An 18085-nucleotide genomic window follows, 5' to 3' on the forward strand; every position below is an offset into this window, starting at 1 on the left:
ACACTGAATGCGACTAGTACAGTGCACGATAAGTTTATGATTAATGAGGTATTGCAACTAATTTTGCTCCTACCTTGTGTGTATTAATTTGGGACATAAAAGATACAAAACTTCTTACGAGTCTCTAAACTTTCATCTACACGTAAAATGTGTAGGTCTATATGCTGTTATATTTTTAGCATTAACCATACGCTTATTCAAACTTCGTAAATAGCCCACTGAAGCTTCATTCCTTTTTGTACGTTATTTCGGGCCCTGATTAGCTTTAGAATGTTAAAGCTCGCCAAAACAAAAGAGTGGTTGAAATATGGTTACAGTTTTGAGTAGGTTGATAGTTTAATTAAAATCCTTTTATAAAACGTAACTTTTGACCTCCGAAAAGAACTCATACACTTATCTTAAGTTTTTACGTATTATATTACATTTTCGAACGAAAAGATCAGCTAGAAAACAAGGCAACAATTTATGAAATGAAAAACTTTAGCTACAATAGCATGTTGGAACAGAAGAGAAAAAAGTTTGCAGAATTCAGTCTTGTTGATGCAGTTGTTTCATGTAGTTGTCGATCTAAAATAAGAAAAAAAATATTAAAAGTGGCAACGTAATAACTACCAATATGTACTTGCCATAACATGTCCAAGCAGCGGGTTTTCGTTCGAATGTATTTCCTGTAGCTGTCTGTGTATTTCGCTTTCCATGTTGATGGCAAGAACATTCGCTTTGTCACGGTCTCCAGGCGACATCAGCAAACAAGCTTAATACGAAAAATACATTAGGACGATCGCAACATAAACATACATTGCTATTTTTGTACAATTACTGTAACAACTCACTTACCTAACGCAAGAGCATGTAGATTGAGAATTTCAAAATGTTGGGCAACATTTGCGAGATCAATCCGTAGAAGAACAGGACATTTAATAAGAAATCGATAGGATGAGAGGGCGGTATTTCTCTGAAACACAACACACAAGTTTTGAACATAAATAAAGCCAAAAAACATCTACATTTCGTACAAAGTTTACTGTTCGATACAATTAACAACAATTTTGTTGGGGCTTATTAAGTTCGTCATACCTGACTTTCTTCTAGTGGTGGAGTAAGAGCAACTAGTGGCAGAGTAACGCATGACTGCCAGACAGATGGGAGACAAGAGAGAGATCGTACACTCGGTAAACGGCAAATTTCAGGAAGCAATTGATGCAAATAAGACACCTTGCATACAAATAAAAAAATTAATAATGTAGAATTGCAATAGAGAAAAATAAACCAATAGTCATATATCGAACATAAAAACAGACCAACAATACCTGCTGCAAAGAAACAAGTTGTTGAAGCAAAACCACCCAAGTATCGGATGAGACCGAACCAAATTCACGACACAAGTCAGCAGCAACACGTAGAGCGAGTGGATTGTGTCGATGGGAAGGTGATGCGATGATACTGCGTGCCACAGCTGATTTATCGGCTCGTTTGAGGTTTGAACTCGTGATCTTAAAGTTGGCTGCCTCCAGCTCCGTAAGATATACCAAGACACGTAACTCAGCCCTAAAAAGTAGTTTAAATACTAACAAGGCATTCTAATAGATTTTTGGTTCTGGCGTTAGTTTGTACATTCAAACATTAAAATGAGGGTGTAAAACAAACCAGCAAATATAAATTAGGTTTCGACTGGACAACTGCAGAGCAGGATTTAAATAAACAAGATTTCTTTATCCACGCTCCATACGATAAATGCAGAGAAGTAATTCTTGTCATACAAATTATGGATGCCAAAAAGATTTTAGATTTTTAATTGGATGATATGAGATGCATCTTTTGACTGTGATTATTATTCAGACAAACACAAATTTTTAATTTCGGTAATTACCGTAGGTCTTCAGATCGCATCCCACACATTGAGAAAATGGTGTCGTCGTCAGCAACGTCCAAGAGACATTTAAGACCACGAACTCGACAGGGGTTAGTAAATTTTTTGTTCTTGTGATCTCCAACCCACCGTACAAGTAATCTACAATAGTTACAATTAGCCACGGGATTATAAAGAATTTTAGAAAAAAAAACTTTTAAATGAAAATTCGAGGGGTTAAGGGTTTATAAAGTATGTATTTTTTTACTTTGCTTGTTGCAAGGGATTTGCGTGCGAAATCAGATAAAGTAGAAATATGGTTTCTTCCTCATCTGGACTAGGTTGAGTTGATGATTGCGCGAGTGCCTTTGCCCTCATCCGATCAATCACCACTGTCTGTAAACCAATTAGGGTATGTATTTGTAATGCTAACCAGACTTGGATCAAGTTACTAATTTTTGTTTTAATCGTTTAACGAATGAGAGTAAAATTTTAGTGGATATTATCGAACTATGGACAGTATAGGTATAGGCAACCAAACGTTACCGATTCCTCGTCAGCTTGTGGATCAGGTTTGTCAGCAGCTAACAGGAGTTGATAGATAAGAGCTCGTTGTAGACCTGCGATGTCTAGGTCGTGGATTTCAGCAAGGCGATTAACAACCTTATGAATATCTGAAACCATAAATTTTTAGTCATTTGTTTGACGATGTGAAAAATCATCTGATTTTATGCGCTCCATTAGAAGTAATAAAAAAACTCCAAAATTAATTTCCCATCAGTTTTTTGCAGCGAATATTACCCAAGACCAAAAATTGGCATCAAGAACGGCCCAGTTGTAAAACAAATCAGTTGTTACAATCCAAACAACATCCAATGGAATAAGTTGCTTTACTTTATCTTTGCCTCGTATAAAGGAATAGTGATAAACATTGCCGAAATACAAATTAAAAAAGCTACCAAATTTTCGCAAAGCTGAATAAAAGATGTAATACGTCATGCACGGCAGTGACAGTTGGTACGCTTCAACATTTTATGTTAGCAACATTATCCAGATACTGGTACAGATCAATATCATACCTGGGTATCTATCACCAGGTTGAAAGAAGCGATGCAGTATTGTGTTGTGTTTGTACAACATCATCACTAACTCGGTTGGTTTGTTAATAAGAGCTAAAAGATCCGCAGAGTCGAGTTCGTTTTCTTTTAGTAGCAAGTGAGTGTCGGCTTGTTTGTAATTCCGCGCAAGTGTGTTGAAAGCATTGGAAATGGTTTTGTGCTGCGGAGAATCTTCTGGAACGTTGTTAAGCCACCGAGTTACCAGTTCCATGCACCTTAACAAAAACATTCAATTTGTGGACAGAAAACAGGAGAGTAAAATATTTTTTTAATGTCAAAAAAACACTGTGAATGACATCACCCTAAATAGATGTTTGATAACGAACCTGCAAAATGTTTGTAACTATTGTTGTCAAAAAGTAAAAAAATACGGTAAAAAGACAAATGTCGGGATATCATTTGTTTACATGTGTCATAGACCAGGGTAAACAAATGTGAGAGTCTTGGCAATGAGTATAAAAGGAAAATAACGAGAAGAAGGTTTGTTTTAAATATTCTACTATTACGTTCTTAACTGTGCCCCATTTCTCCTTGTTTGTCGGTGATTCAAACATTTTCGACAAGTAACAGAAGTTTCTATGATCAGTCATCATTGTAAAAAAACTACTTATTTTACCATTTATACGCTGCAACTTTATTTTCACCAGATGGCAGAATTTGGGAAACACGTTTTGCCATAGCAACTGCCATATCGAAGTGTTCCATACGTTCTGTAAGTGCTTGAATTTTCTGCAACAACTTGTTGTCTGACAACATACTTTCCTGGCCTTTTTCCTACAATCAAAAAACAAGTTAATACAGCACTAAAACAGTACCAACTCACTTCTTACTGTGTAGAGTTTCAGGACATTTTCCGCTGCGGTTAAGTAAAGTGTGTCAACATTTAGATCCAGTAGCTTAGCAACGGGAGCTAGGAAGCAAGCTGAATTTTCATCGGCCTCCGCTGTCAAAATCTTCCACGACTGTGATGCGTCACCGAACAAGAAGGGATGTAAAGGTAATCTGTCAACAACAAGAAGTCGATATGAAAGAGTCGGCGAAGTACCCAACGACTTTTAATACTGCATTAGCGTCTATGGATTATGAGGAGCGTGGTAAATGCAGTCACGACATAATTTTGCACTCATCATCAAAATTGCCATTGTTTCAACGTTTTCATAAAACTGTATTCGCACAGATTGATCAAAATACTTTTTAGCCAATGTGCGGTGTATCTAAACTATTTTATTAGGCTGAATGATGAGTATTTAGTATTTTGGCATATAACAAAATGTCCTTATACCTCTGGCTGGATTGCTTAAACAGAGAAGATTTGATTGTGAGGTTTTCCCGCTGATCCGGATTCCACAGACGGTAAAGTTCGTAATCGGTTGGCGGCTTGTGATGTTTCACGTTGCGCAGTGAATTGATCAAGCGCAAACCCTATACATTTTTTTTACAAAATGATAATAAATCAACGAAAAGATTATGTGGTAAACATATGTGTTCGTCTCGAGATAATGAAATCAATAAAAAAATATTAACGGTAATAAATCAACTAAACGGTAACTCACAATTTAAAACACAGTTTCTTTACCTTGCCAACATTGATGGAACCATCAGTAGCACATTTGCATGATTCGATCACGTGAAGCAGAAATTCACAACGGTCGTAATCGTAAGGTGACACGTGATTTCGAAAACACTTTTCGAGCTGACGGCGCAATTCGTGTTTGTCGCAGATTCGTGGAACCAGCCATTCTACACAAAAGAACATAAATATTTCATAATCTATTAAACCAGCGTGCCCCTCTCGTGCGGGAAAACGTTATCTGCTAAACGACTACCTTGAGTATTATTTTGTTAATTACGCCATTGCCTTTTGTAAAGAGCCCCTAATTGACAGTATTCTGTGCATATCTTTTTCGAATCTGATTCAATGACCCGTTTTCTATTCGATTATGCCGTGAAAAATTGCAATCTACAATTTCATTGATAAGTTGGGGGAACGAGTAAGGGTTAACTTAAAGCGGCAAAAGATTAATAACTATCAACACCTTGTTATATTATAACAACCCATTTCAACTGCCCTAATTACTCAAACAAAATATCAAAATCTTTAAAATGTTACTTAATTCTTCCTTGACTTTGCTCCACGGAACCTTTTCTTCACTTTCTTCGTTCTCACGAGACGAGTTTGGCGATCTGAACGTTTGACCGACGGCAAGTAAGGCGGTGGAGGTTTGTGAGATTGGCATTAGACAAGAACTGGGTGAAATCGGATTGTTTACGTCCATAACATTGTGCAGATCGGCACCAAGCAACACTTTCACGTATTGAATAAGAGCTTGATCCCGGTCCAGGTTATAATTCCTGAAAAGCAAATTAAGTCCGAAATAAAAACAAAACTACCTGTAAAAAAACACGAATAGTTTGGAAGATAAAGTGGCCTTGAGGAAAAGCCTCATATCTGACGTAACAACGGACCAAGTTGAAGTCAAATTTATCACTCAAGACGTTTTTTACAAATAGCGTTTTGCCAAACAAAGGTATCTTGAATGGTCAAAAGGGTAAATGATGAGTTAGAGCAAACGATATGCAGACTGAATCATTGTGACGTCCATGTTTTACATACTTGCAGTATTTCAATATAAGCGATCCAGTGATTTGAGGTTGGGCGATGATTTGCAGCAAAAATTTTTGCTTCCATTGTTGCGGTGAGTTAATCAAGCTTTCGGCAGCAATCTGCAAAACAATCAAAACTTATGTAAAATATATATTTTATAAAAGTAAAATCGAAACTAATTCGCTAAAAACGAGGAAAAGCACACCAACCGACATTACCAACATACACGTTGGTACTTATATGTACGTATTTTAATATGGTTTAAGATTAGCTTTCAACCCAGCTAAGTAACAATTAAAAAGGGAAACTTGACCTTTGAGGTAAACGATTCATAGCAGGTTAATTGGATGCCAAGTGAGACATTTTCTGGATTTGAAGTTAAATTTACTTGGTATTGTAAATTTAGAAAAACCCGAAACCGCCCCATGCAAAAATACTAAATAGAAATGTAATCCGAAACCTGCACCTGTATCAAAATTTTCGACTAGCGGATAGGATATCACAATTACAAATTACCTGTATTGATGAAAGTTCCTCAGCCCATTTAGCGTCAAGTAATAGTGCCTCAAATCGAGGTGCGTGGTTGAACATGCAACGTAATCTTGCTACTGCCAAACCGGTTTGGGCAACACCCTTTAAAATAAGTATCATTCGATTAGCTTGAAAGCACACGTCGTTGACCTAGCTTAAAAGCAGCTTTGATCCCAAGTTTATTTTATATTGCACTACCATTATCTTTTTGTAGTTTTTCCCTCCATTTTGCTGCACGTTGTTCAGGATTTGGAAACACTGATCTGAATCAAGATCGAGCAGTAAACCAACAGCAAATGGAACATCCGGGTCACGACTCATCAAAATCTGACAAATGTTATATTTTTTAGCAAACATTATTGTTGTGTTGCTGATGCAGCGAGGTGGTTTCCAACATACCAGCAGCCCCTTGGGAAGTTAACTGGGTGATTTGGGCGCATCAAGAGAAAACCGGATCGTTCAAAAGGAATATAACGACAAATTTTGTCGCATATATATTTTAACGCATGTAAAGTACAGTATTTGAACAAATGTTATTACAATAATGGATTATTCTAGCCCAAAACCCTTTAAAAAAGAAAATAGTAAATTAACTGATATGTTTACGGTTAAATGTATTTGTTTCTGCTTGTTCTACATTGCTGGCAATTTGGTTCTTACAGTAAATATATTGTTCAAGTCCGTGTCTTGTGTACGTAAATACTTTCTTTCAGTTTTGTGTAAAAATGGGTGTTTCAATTGAACTAGCTGTTTACAGGGAGGCACAGATAAAAGTTTGAAAGCCACTCGTCCAGTGACAAACAAGGTAAACATTGCAGTCCAAAAGTGAATACTGTATCCAAAAAAGTATTTAATATTTTACTAAAGTAAGATTTATTACCTTTTCAATGAGAGTTTCCATGTAACTTTTTATTTCGGTTCTTGCCTGTTTAATCGCTGTAACGATCAAATCGGTCATATTTTTTCTGGTTGCAACATCTCCCTGAAAAAAACACGTTTCACACTAAATCATTGATTCCAGTGGAGAAGTAGTTGATAACAAACAAACTTCTGATTCCTATACCTGATAAAATATTTTGTGGTTTATCAAATGACTAATAGTTTTATACAGACATGTGACGATGAGATGCAAAGCAAGCACACAATGTCGAGCACTTGCAAGTTGACCAGCTATTTGCATGGAAACTTCGCCGAGTCGACTCAGCATAGTCTTACATTTCTCCATGCTGGTTGGTTGAGTGCAAGCAAACGATGTTCCTGTTGCGAAAGAAAGAAATTTTGTGAAACTTGGAGCTGCTGCTGATATGTGGACTAAGATTTGGCCTTCGTTCGTTCTTTTTGTGTAAAGTAAAACGACTAAACTATGGCTAGGAATATAATAATAGAGACTGTGTACTTATAACAAAACATATTCCAACTAAAATTGCTTAACAACTACTATTAAATTTGGCCAAAGATTGAATTCAAGCACAATCTTTAATTTAAATAGTCAGATTGGCTTTACAATTGGTTAGCGCGTTTTATAGTTTTATACAAAACAAGTATTTTAAAGTTTCCATAACATGACTATAGAGACCTTGTGGGGTAAGAAGGCAATCCCGTAACTTGGCAACAAGTGGAATAACTTCAGCCGCTCGCAAATTTAATCCGTCGTCCTCGTGATACCAGTTGTGGAGCCACTCACTGTGCTCGTACTTGGAGCGACGAACTTTGGGTCCACTCGAAACACACTGAAGTATAGAATAACATGAATGTGCTTAGTCACCAAAAAATACTCTTCTTGAAAAGGCAGCATTAAGAACGAAACCTCATGAAATAACGTGCTAGGTCAGTGGTTCCTAGGGATGTTCAAAGTAGAATAATTGAGTATTCTAGAATAATTGATGCGAATCTAGAATATCGAATCCAATTCTTATATTCATTTTGACTGAGCAATCATTAATCTTGACAACAACTAAAGTAGACCAGTTTAATACATTATAAAACATATGTTTCATTTATAATGTAAAAAAAGAACCAACCAAAACAAAGAAAAACACTAGGAAAAAACTTTGCACAACTGCATTGAAACTAAATGATCCAAAATCAACTTAGCCAGAAAAATTAGCATAAGGTTAAAAATAACTTTTACAATTTTATTTAGTGACTATTATTGCCTTCAGTAGAAGTAATTATGTTGTAAGCATAATTGTGGTAATTTGATTTGTTGATGGTAGAGGAATGACATAGACTCCCTAGTGTACTAATATATAACGTTTGTTAACCTAAAACAACTGCAAAAACAGGTACCCTAGCAAAGTTAAAACATTGGGTGATGTAAAGCTGGGACATTGGGTAGTTTTAAATTCCAATTAAACTACCAGCGATTTTGCAACACAAAATGTGAACTTTGCAGCGTGTACTAACTGCATTCTTATGTTTGGATGAGGTTAAAAAATGATGCCAACGTCATATGTTATGGGATTCCATCACTGTTTTTGGGATATTAACATACAATCCTATGCTTCCAATCGCTGCCTAACGCCATGACCGTTAAATTTTTGTTGTGTCGGAAAAAACGTCGGAAACAATTAGATGCTAGTAAGACGTTGCAAAAAGTCGCCGGTATGTCATTTAATGGCATAAGCATAATCACGTGATCAGATGCGTAACAAGTGCGCTAATCGTTAATTATGCCTCCAACGCACAACCGTCGTTATGGCGTTGTTATAGCGACTCGTGACTTGGCGTTATAACGTTGTATAGCGCTCACTGCTTTGACGGCGACGATGCGCTTGCCGTCTTTGCAACTGGTACAATGACCGGGCGTCGACGTAAAAGCGCAACACATGTGTTTACATTTTTGCCAACGACGAGAGCACACATTTATATCGGTTCCAATTACCCAATATAAACGGCAAAAATGGATTCGAATCCAAATGATTCGTTATTCTACTTTGAACATCCCTAGTGGTTCCCAACCTTTTTTGTCCTGTGCACCCTTTTAGTCGATATTGAAATCTAATTCCCCCCTACAAATTTAGTTTGCTAAAATATCGGTTACATTACCATTTTAATGTAATTCTTAGAACAGAAATCAAACTCTCGATTATAAGCTCTATATCCTCTAATACAAATTTGTGACACAATTCTCCCCTACAAACTACACAATTCCCTAGTGGGGAATTCCCCCCTGGTTGGGAACCACTGTGCCAGGTGCTACCCAAAGTGCGAACCCCTGGTGACGGGGAAATATCACACTGGAGGGCCAAATACTCCGACAAGGGCGCGTTTACTGGCAAACAAACACTACTAACTTCAAACAGCTGGAAAAATCTTTGACTGTGCTTAAGTTTAACACCACTAAATCACAGTAGGTTTGTTGTGGCGAGATGCAATAGTTTCCAGCACTAAAGAAGTACGATTGATAAGTACATTAGCAGTATGGTTATGTTGCCAGTAAAACCACAAACCAAATTTAATTTCCACCACACAGCATTTGAAAGCTTTAACCAAACCCACCTCGAGTTATTTAAGGCATATTTTTAAGAGCATATGTACCTGGGACAATAAATCCTGTGTATTCATGTCAGTTGCAAGATAGATTTCGCTCGCAATATTCGTCAGACTGAACAAGTTAATTACGTCAAGAAGGTCGTTGCTGTGGCAACATGTTGACGCAGAACCAACAAGATCACGAATATCTACAGAAAAAGTCCAATGTTTTGAATTTAGTTTTTTTAGCAGTAACAACAAACAGCATAAACGATGTGTTGTTGTTTTTTATTTGCAATTGTTTTCATACTTGGAAGTTGCTTAGCGATTTCCCCTGGGTGGGAGTCGAGTTGTTTAAACAAAATAAAAGAAACCCGTTGTAATGTGTTGGCGGTCTGTGTTGAAGGGGAGGCGGTGTAGAGATCCCTGCAAAGAGAAAAATCGGTTTGCGTTGAAAGCAGTATGTCAAAACTTCAATTAGAGTACAAGAAAATTTGGCTGAAATGATTTATTTATAACAAATTAAAAAAAAAATTACCAATTGCAACCACAAATCATATAAAACTCTCTAATATGCGAAATGGTATATACTCCTCACGATGCAAAACAAGCAACGCAAACCCTTGATTTGTAGGTCGGCCTGTGTTTTTCGTGTCAGGTTTGGGTCAAGTTTGAACACAATTGACTAGATTCGGACCTGGTTTCACACTAGGCTACATTTGTGCCGCAATTTACCCCACTTGTGAGCCGAATTCGGGTTCAGGCTTTTACTTTCAAGTTCGGCCTTCAAATCGACAATTCTGATCCCTTTAGAACGCTTTCAATAATTAGATAAGCACCTGCATAGATTGATGGCAGCGTCAACCTGGCATTTCTTTGCAGCTTGGATTGCAATCTTTGACTGCATGGTCTGTTGTGGAACTTTTAACAATCGAGCTACAGAGATCACCGATGCAAAAGTTTCGTGGCGTTTTGTCACGGACTTCGATTCAGACGTCACTTCTTCATCATTGCCTCGTTTACTGAATGAGCAAATGCAAAAACTAACTCCAAAGTCATGTAGCCTTTACACGTAAAAACAAGTATTCATTTATAACAAAATAATTCTTACTGTAACGAATGTAGGATTTCACACAGGCTTTTGATCATTTGGAATTATACGCTATGTCTCAATGATGCATTATATGTTTCAAGCAAAGCGATGTTCAGTAACTAACACATCAACTTATTAAACCCAAAGGTGTTCAATAAAGCCCATTTTTAATCTTACCTATGATTGGCAAATGAAGAATTACTGTGGTCACCAAATTTCGACACCTGAAAAAAAAATATATAGGATATATTTAATAAGATTTATTTCCCAGCAGCGGAGTGAACAGCAATCAAACTTACATTGGAATGAACGATGGATGGTTGACTAAACTGCGACTGATTCCCATAAAACGAAACAATATGTTTGTCGAGTATTGAGTCTCGGAACGATGAGTTTTCGTATTGATTTACTGTAAGATATTCGCCGTACTTTGTCTGTAAATCAATAAACACGATCTTTTTTTAATTTGTTTACATTTTAATCTGATTTTTAAGGCCTGACATGGTGATAAATTTAAAATATTGACCACAAATCAAGCATCTCCGCACCAATGCTGCCACAGCATGTGGTTACCGTTTTTACCGGTATAAAAACTAACCTACACGAGAAATATAAAATCATACCTGCAGGGCGTGAATATTTTGAAATTTCGTAAGCGTTTCATTCCACTCTCGTCGTTGAAAAGCCGATAGAGAACGTGGATAATCACGTAACATATATTCAATCATGTGACTTGACGCAAGGCAGTGATTGGCTCGTTCCTCAGCCCACGTCACGGTGGTTTCCTCGAGTATCAGGCAGGTTCTCCCAACAACCCGGTTCACCAACATCTCGGCGAGATCTGTCATCTTTTGTATTAGCTCAACGCATTTGTGAACCTACCAGCAAATAGTTTTTCATGAAGAGGAAATTTTCTCAAAAAAGCTTGAAAGTCCACAATGCTGATTTATAACACAACTATCTAAGGCAGTGGTCGGCAACCGCAGGGCCGCGGCCCGGTACTCACTCGTGGCACATGTTACTCACAATTAAAATAGTAACTAACTAAAAAATACCTAAAATGGTAACTAAATAGTAAGTATGAAAAGAGTAGCCCTAAAATGATTTTACCTTTCCCTGCTTAATGAGGCGATGAACTCGATACACGTAGACACGTTCCTCAGGAGTTTGGTGATCTTCAGCAAACAATGTGTGAGAGACCTCCAATGCGTCTTCAAGTGCTTCATCAGTGTCTTGGTTGATCAGGTAGCGCAAAAAACGCTAATAAAAAATTGAAATAACATGTAGGGTCATGTATGTCGACACATCCCTAAATTGACAACATTTTTTAGTAGCGCAAAATGGTACCAATTTTCCTGCATTGTCCCGATTAAAGAAATCGCGTAGATTATATTTTGCCGTAATAGAAGGGATCCTTTCCAGATGACCACAATGCTCCAATTCATTGCGCATTCTGCTGTAACTACTTGCTCCAATCCCACCCTGTGCACATGTTGAAGAATGTTAAATGCATTTCAGGGTCAAAGATCTGTAAAACTTTCATCTTTTTCATACATCGTTGAAGTGTTCGGTGATCTCCAGTGCGTTATGTACAAGTGTTTTCACATCCTTCGACCACGGAATTGAAGCCTTTTTGGCAAGCCGACAAACTGCCTTAACAATGACCTAAGTAAAAATATACAATTGATGGAAATGAATAAAATAATGCAGTTGCAGCATATAATGCCATTAGAACAAATGTGTTACCGATTTCTCACTTAACACACAAAAGTAATAAGCCACAATAGAAAAAATGATTTTACGAAGCAAGAGCGGTTTATACAATTTCCATGAAGTTTGAGGCAATTCAACGAAACTTAACGTTGGCAGGAATATACCTTTTCGTTTTTCAGACATTTTATCACAGCAACAACTTTTCGTTCTCGAAGGGAGTGAATCGCTCCTCTTGTGTTTTCTCCGCAATGAGTCATTACATCCTGCAGTGAATATTTATACAGACCTTTAAGAAAGATATGTGGAAGACATTATTGGCATTACAACCTCAATATACTGCAGCAAGGTCTCGTCCTCATCCAGCTTATGTTCCCGCATGTAAGGACGAACGGTGGTTTCAAGGCACTTTGCTACTAGTTCAGGTACGCCCACTTTGTCCAGCATCCGAAAAGTAAGGCTAGTCGTAGTTTCCTACGTATAAAAGAGAAAAACAATATGTCGTCCACCAATACAAGCTAAATGTGCCAATACAGTACCAAGAACTGTCAACTTGTACAATATTATATGGTGTACATGAGGAGATTAATAATTTTAAACATATATGCCGAAAATTACTTAAAAATAATTTTCATGTTAGGCACCTTTGTAAATTCATTCAAGGTCACTTTACACTGATAGCGTGATTGGAGTTTTGACAAAAGATGCAGACGAGAAACGAGCAACTGAAGTTTTGAAACTTCATCACTCTTGTGCTTGTGGATGAGATATGTAGCTGATAACTCTTCTCTACAAAATAAATTGGAAGCAACTTTATTACATAGTCTCAAAATATTTTTGTTCTTAGTCTTATATAAAAAGAATGTATAAAAATGGCACAAAAATGTAATCAAAGAATATCGTCACTATTTTGTCTTTATTCCTGTACCTAAATGAGCCAGCAGAAGTGAGTTGTCTTTGCAGTTTGAAGAAAACATTTGCAAGCATCAAACCATTTTCAGGCCAGTTTTTAGGAAATATTTCTTCCAGTGCTTCTGCACGATTGTGAAGCCATTCTGCTAACATCTGCTCACAAAAAATAAAAACATGTTAAAAAACAGCCTGTTTAATAGCAGAATTTTACCACAAAACAGAGAATCCTAGGTACAACTATGCTAAGAATAATAATACATACCTCGACAACGTTCGGAATTGCTGAGGCCAGAAATGAAGGAATAACATTTTCCATCCAACTCACAAGTTCTTCTGTGGCCACATCTTCAGGTATCAGATCAAGAAGGAGCTTTAAACCAACAGCTCCATTTTCTTCTAAATTCTCCACAAACTCAGCCTAAACAATAAAAAATATATGTCAATAAATTACCAGGTGTTACAAGTACAGTAGTGTAAACTTTCAATTATGTTTGCTTGAAAACAATGCACTCACAAAGAAACAGACATATAAGGCATTTTTGAAAAAAATATTCGATTAATGTAACAGTGTGAAGAGTGAACTAAATTTTATACAATACAAGTTTTCTTACTTCATGTCGACAACAAAGAACTGCCGCAGGCCGGAGTCTACCATATCGCAGAAGAATTGTAACAATTTCCGAGAGTTTTTGGCTCCGAAATTTTGACCACATTCCCAGCTCTTTGCATGAAAAAGCCATTTGGAATGTAACAAGTTGATCAAGAATTTTGTCAATCTGCAAAATAGAATTTTACTTGTTCCTGCAACATAAAGTAATTTCTTGTGGACAAAGTCATATAGAAGGAAGGATCCAATAAGCTTCAGGTGAGAACTGTGTTTATACAGCAATATTGTATTTTTTTGTATCTTTACCAAGTAAACTTTTATACTACACAAATCACCCCCTTCTTTTTATTCCAAACAATATTACCAGGGGTTTTGTTTAAGGCAACATGATATGACAGCACTTGCAAAAAATTAACCAAACATCACCTGTAACCTGATAGAAACCTCTGGTCCATGGCTAGGTTCTGACACAGAAGCTCGAAATGACCTTCCACATCCATCAATGTGTTCACGGGCAAGTGTAAGAAGTTGGTATGTGACAGATATATCTGGTAAAGCTACGCTCATGCACAATTCAGCTACAAATATAGGGTCTGAAATCCTACAAACAAGGTAAAAATTCACTATTTGGATTTAAATAAAAAACTGACAAAATACATTTTAATGCACCATACCTGTTCGCACATTCTTTAAAGTTTTCAAACTCAGATTTTAGTTTTGTGCTCTCTGCTATTGCTGACAATGCATAAATAATAGAAGAAGCCTGTGAAAACAAATTTTGCAGTAATATATTAAACACACCAGATCAATTAAAAACATTTTTACTTTTTGTTTATAAATATCCTGGGGGTCGAGGTCATACTTTTTGGCGAAAATTAGAGCTTCATCAAACTTGTGCTGCTGCAATAGTATTAGCATCCGACTGTCTGGTGAAGCAGAGCATATGCATTTCACAAGCAATTTCATCTGTCCATTGGGGTCACTACCAAACCAAGTGAAAAAGTAAACTTAGGTACACATCAATAATTTTTTTTAAACCTTTCAAATGGCTTCTCTGTCCAGCAAACATCACCCACAGTACAAGGAGCGGAACAAAATGATGTAGAATCACCAATTGCTGAGCTAAATATCTGAAAATCATAAACTTGTGACTAAATCACTTCAAAACAACATATATTTTTACCTCATCCATTGCAGGGAATTTAAAAGCAGAAATCTTTGTCTTTAAAGTCTGTGCATCTTTTACAATGCCATATATTATTCCAGTTGAAACTCTAAACGATAGATTAATCAGTGTCAAACAACATTAGAAAAAAATTAACAATTTTTCTTACTTGTCTTCATTAAATGGAGAACTTGGCATTCTAACTGTACAATCAAGAAAATGCTGGTTGTGCCACCATCTCAACAGAAACAAATAATTTGCTTCAAACTGATACAGGTAACCCTAAATATGAAAAAAATATTAAAAACACAAAACTTAAAAAAACATGCCACCAAAAAAATGGCTGGATGTACCTCATTGTCTAGACAAAACAAAGAATCAAACACTTTGTATATTTTTACAAATCCCACACAAGTCAAATTTCCAGGAAGCCCTTTAATAAAATCTCTTGTCACTGTCACAGCAACTTGAAAATTTTTCTTCTTTACTTCAGTGGTAAAATCCAAAGCATTGGATTCCCAGCTGACCAGTAAATCATCACCAAATCCCTAAATAAAGAACAAAAATGACATTTCGTTATTATATTTGTTTTGAACAGTTAAATCAGGGGTGGGCAACCTGCGCCCATTCATTAAAGCTTGTGCAACCCGCAGAGACACTTGGATTTCAGAAGTACTGGCAAAAGAGGCCAATTATTACATATTTTTTTGATTAATGCGCCTAATGCTAGTTTTTCTGGGATCTGGAAAAATGTGGCTAGAATCAAATACGAATTATACTTGTAGTTAAGCATATTTGGTAAGAAACAAAGCAAAATCACTTTGTGTGATGCACATGTGCAGCCCTCGATCCAATTTTGACATTTATAATTGGCCCTACAGTAACAAAGGTTGCCCACCCCTGAGTTAAATTAATTATGAATGTGATGTTAGCATAGAATAAAAAAGTTTTCACAGTCAAACATGTATATTAACATGAAGTAACTTACTGCTGTGTAGAAAGACATACTCTGGCCAAAGTTGTAAACCACCAAGTCCATAAACTTGTCATTGTGATGTGGTGAAGTCTCAAACATCGACAACTTGATATTATTTTTTATTTTGCCAACTTGTTCCATTTTGCCTTTATGGTAAAAAGGATCATGAAAAACACATCTACCAATACATCCAAATACCAACCTTGTTCAAGCAGTTCAAGAGGAACATTTGAAAAAAGGTAAACAAGACCAGTAACAGTTCCAGCATTGATGTTGTACAAACCTTAAAACAAAAAAGGTAACACCCTAAAATTATCCTAAGATTTGAAAATGGTTGGGAAAACTACCATGTTCATTTGATCTTGTAATAGCAACAGCACAAAAACAGGCAGAAATGTCATTCATGTTTGCCTTTACGTCATGCACTGCTTTTGAAAACACAACTTTAGTATGTTTCTTGGAAACAATATGCAGTGATCCAGAAGAATCGCCAAGCAAAAGAAATTTGCCATCATCACTCCAAGTAAGTGCATCCACCATGCAATCTGTAAAAAATTGATTACATAACTACACACAAATGTCGTACTAAGAATCATGAATAAAAGACTTTTAAGCAATCTAATTTAACAACACAAAAACATTTCATTATTTTTTCAGAGAATACATTATGCATTTATTTTTGAGAGGATACATCATGCATTTATATGCCTTTAACCATTCCAAAATACAAGGATCAGTAAAATGGCTTAACTTGGTATTCTAAACGTACAATGGAGTCATTTGATACTGTTTCCAAAAGTGGAGTAACACTACAAGCTAACATTTGTTTGTTATTGGTATAAATGAAGCACATACACACCAGTCTGCAGAGTGTAGCAGCGCTAAGTGATTTGTTTTTGAAAAAACATTTTTGCATGCCAAGTTTTAGGGTTTTCATGCAAAAATTTTGCACCAAAGGCATTTAATTGGGCTGTCATGACCTCTTTTACTTGCTTTGCGCCTGCTGAAATTGGTCTTGCACGCGAACTTAAGGGCTGTGTACATGCAACATGTAGGTCCTGCACGCACGAGATCTCGTAGGGAACTGCCATGTTCTGCAGACTGGCATACACATTCTAATTGCTTACCAAGATCTATGGTTTCATGAGATAAATTGTTGTTTAAAATTATTGACAAGTTTGATGAGCCAATGACCGCAATGTCTTGACAAGCAGATTGAGTGGAAACAACTTTTTTGGGTAAAATCTGAAAAGAATATTAGAAAAGGCTTTTGCAACATCACATATGCTTTCGAATTATTATGCAGTACTTACAGAATGACCTGAGCTAGCCCATGGACATGATGCAATGTCTTGAATATCATAGAGGGTCATAATTATGATACTTTCACATGTAGTTTTTACTTTGTTCAAAAAGTAAATAAAGTCAGCAAAAAATGAGAACAACAACAACAATACTACGTCCGGCGTATATGTACCAAATGCACAGAACACTTATTGTCAAGAAAACAGCCAGAAACACAATGAACAATGGTATTAAGATATATTTAAATTTACATAGGGAAGTAACAACTTTAATCAATCTCTTCTTAATCTCCTACAGCATATGCTAAACAACCTAAAAATTGGTCATTAACATCAATCATTCATCATATTGTCTGCACAATTTGTTTTAGTAAATAGCGGTAGCCATTCCGTGGGTCCAATTTGTTTTGGTAAATCTAAAAGTATCCAAAAGTTAATAATTACAGTTTCATGTACTAATAAAACGGTTTTTATAGCCTTTCCAGTTCCCATAAAATAAAGGTACCTTACCTTTCCATTTAAGATCAAACTTGGCGCCAGACGCAGTGAAGCATAACAAAGCAGTCAAGCCTGCAACAAAACACAAACACGACACGAGTCATTGAACCATAGAGCACTAATATTAGTAAACACTGGACAAACACACATCGGCTACGAAAAATAAACTGGGCCACAGTACCGTACGTCATCGATTATTGTTATTAACATTTACTCATCTGACCACTGTTTGTTTATCCGGTT

At 36.4% G+C, this 18085-nt stretch overlaps 1 protein-coding gene across 1 annotated transcript; it reads right to left on the reverse strand.

The window, feature by feature from the left end:
- Positions 1–306: 306 nt before the first annotated feature.
- Positions 307–17936, reverse strand: LOC145223804 (kinetochore-associated protein 1-like). Its single transcript, XM_080090190.1, has 48 exons — positions 17855–17936; positions 17354–17442; positions 17168–17285; positions 16388–16585; positions 16243–16323; positions 16053–16186; positions 15418–15612; positions 15234–15346; positions 15083–15173; positions 14938–15029; positions 14725–14881; positions 14574–14662; positions 14326–14500; positions 13904–14068; positions 13555–13710; positions 13309–13445; positions 13025–13169; positions 12711–12854; positions 12548–12646; positions 12225–12335; positions 12018–12152; positions 11781–11930; positions 11294–11548; positions 10970–11104; positions 10848–10894; positions 10417–10599; positions 9888–10003; positions 9644–9786; positions 7680–7833; positions 7167–7360; positions 6984–7085; positions 6302–6430; positions 6089–6205; positions 5582–5691; positions 5078–5319; positions 4544–4707; positions 4250–4389; positions 3798–3969; positions 3584–3741; positions 2929–3182; positions 2396–2523; positions 2118–2245; positions 1871–2011; positions 1311–1548; positions 1078–1215; positions 838–955; positions 627–754; positions 307–567 (listed from the first exon to the last, which is right to left on the reverse strand). The coding sequence occupies exons 2-48, from the start codon at positions 17411–17413 to the stop codon at positions 529–531; spliced, it is 6618 nt and encodes a 2205-aa protein (XP_079946316.1). The 5' UTR covers positions 17414–17442; positions 17855–17936; the 3' UTR covers positions 307–528.
- Positions 17937–18085: the final 149 nt, after the last annotated feature.

Source organism: Phallusia mammillata, chromosome 4, assembly GCF_965637545.1.
Source record: "Phallusia mammillata chromosome 4, kaPhaMamm4.hap1.1, whole genome shotgun sequence".
Lineage (NCBI taxonomy): Eukaryota > Metazoa > Chordata > Ascidiacea > Phlebobranchia > Ascidiidae > Phallusia > Phallusia mammillata.

Coding starts and splice junctions, on each gene's coding strand:
- LOC145223804 (XM_080090190.1), bottom strand. CDS start 17,413: ATGACCCTCTATGATATTCAAGACATTGCATCATGTCCATGGGCTAGC. Junction 11,931..12,017: donor GGGACAATGCAGGAAAATTG/GTACCATTTTGC, acceptor ATTTTTTATTAG/CGTTTTTTGCGCTACCTGAT. Junction 5,692..6,088: donor AGGAACTTTCATCAATACAG/GTAATTTGTAAT, acceptor ATTGTTTTGCAG/ATTGCTGCCGAAAGCTTGAT.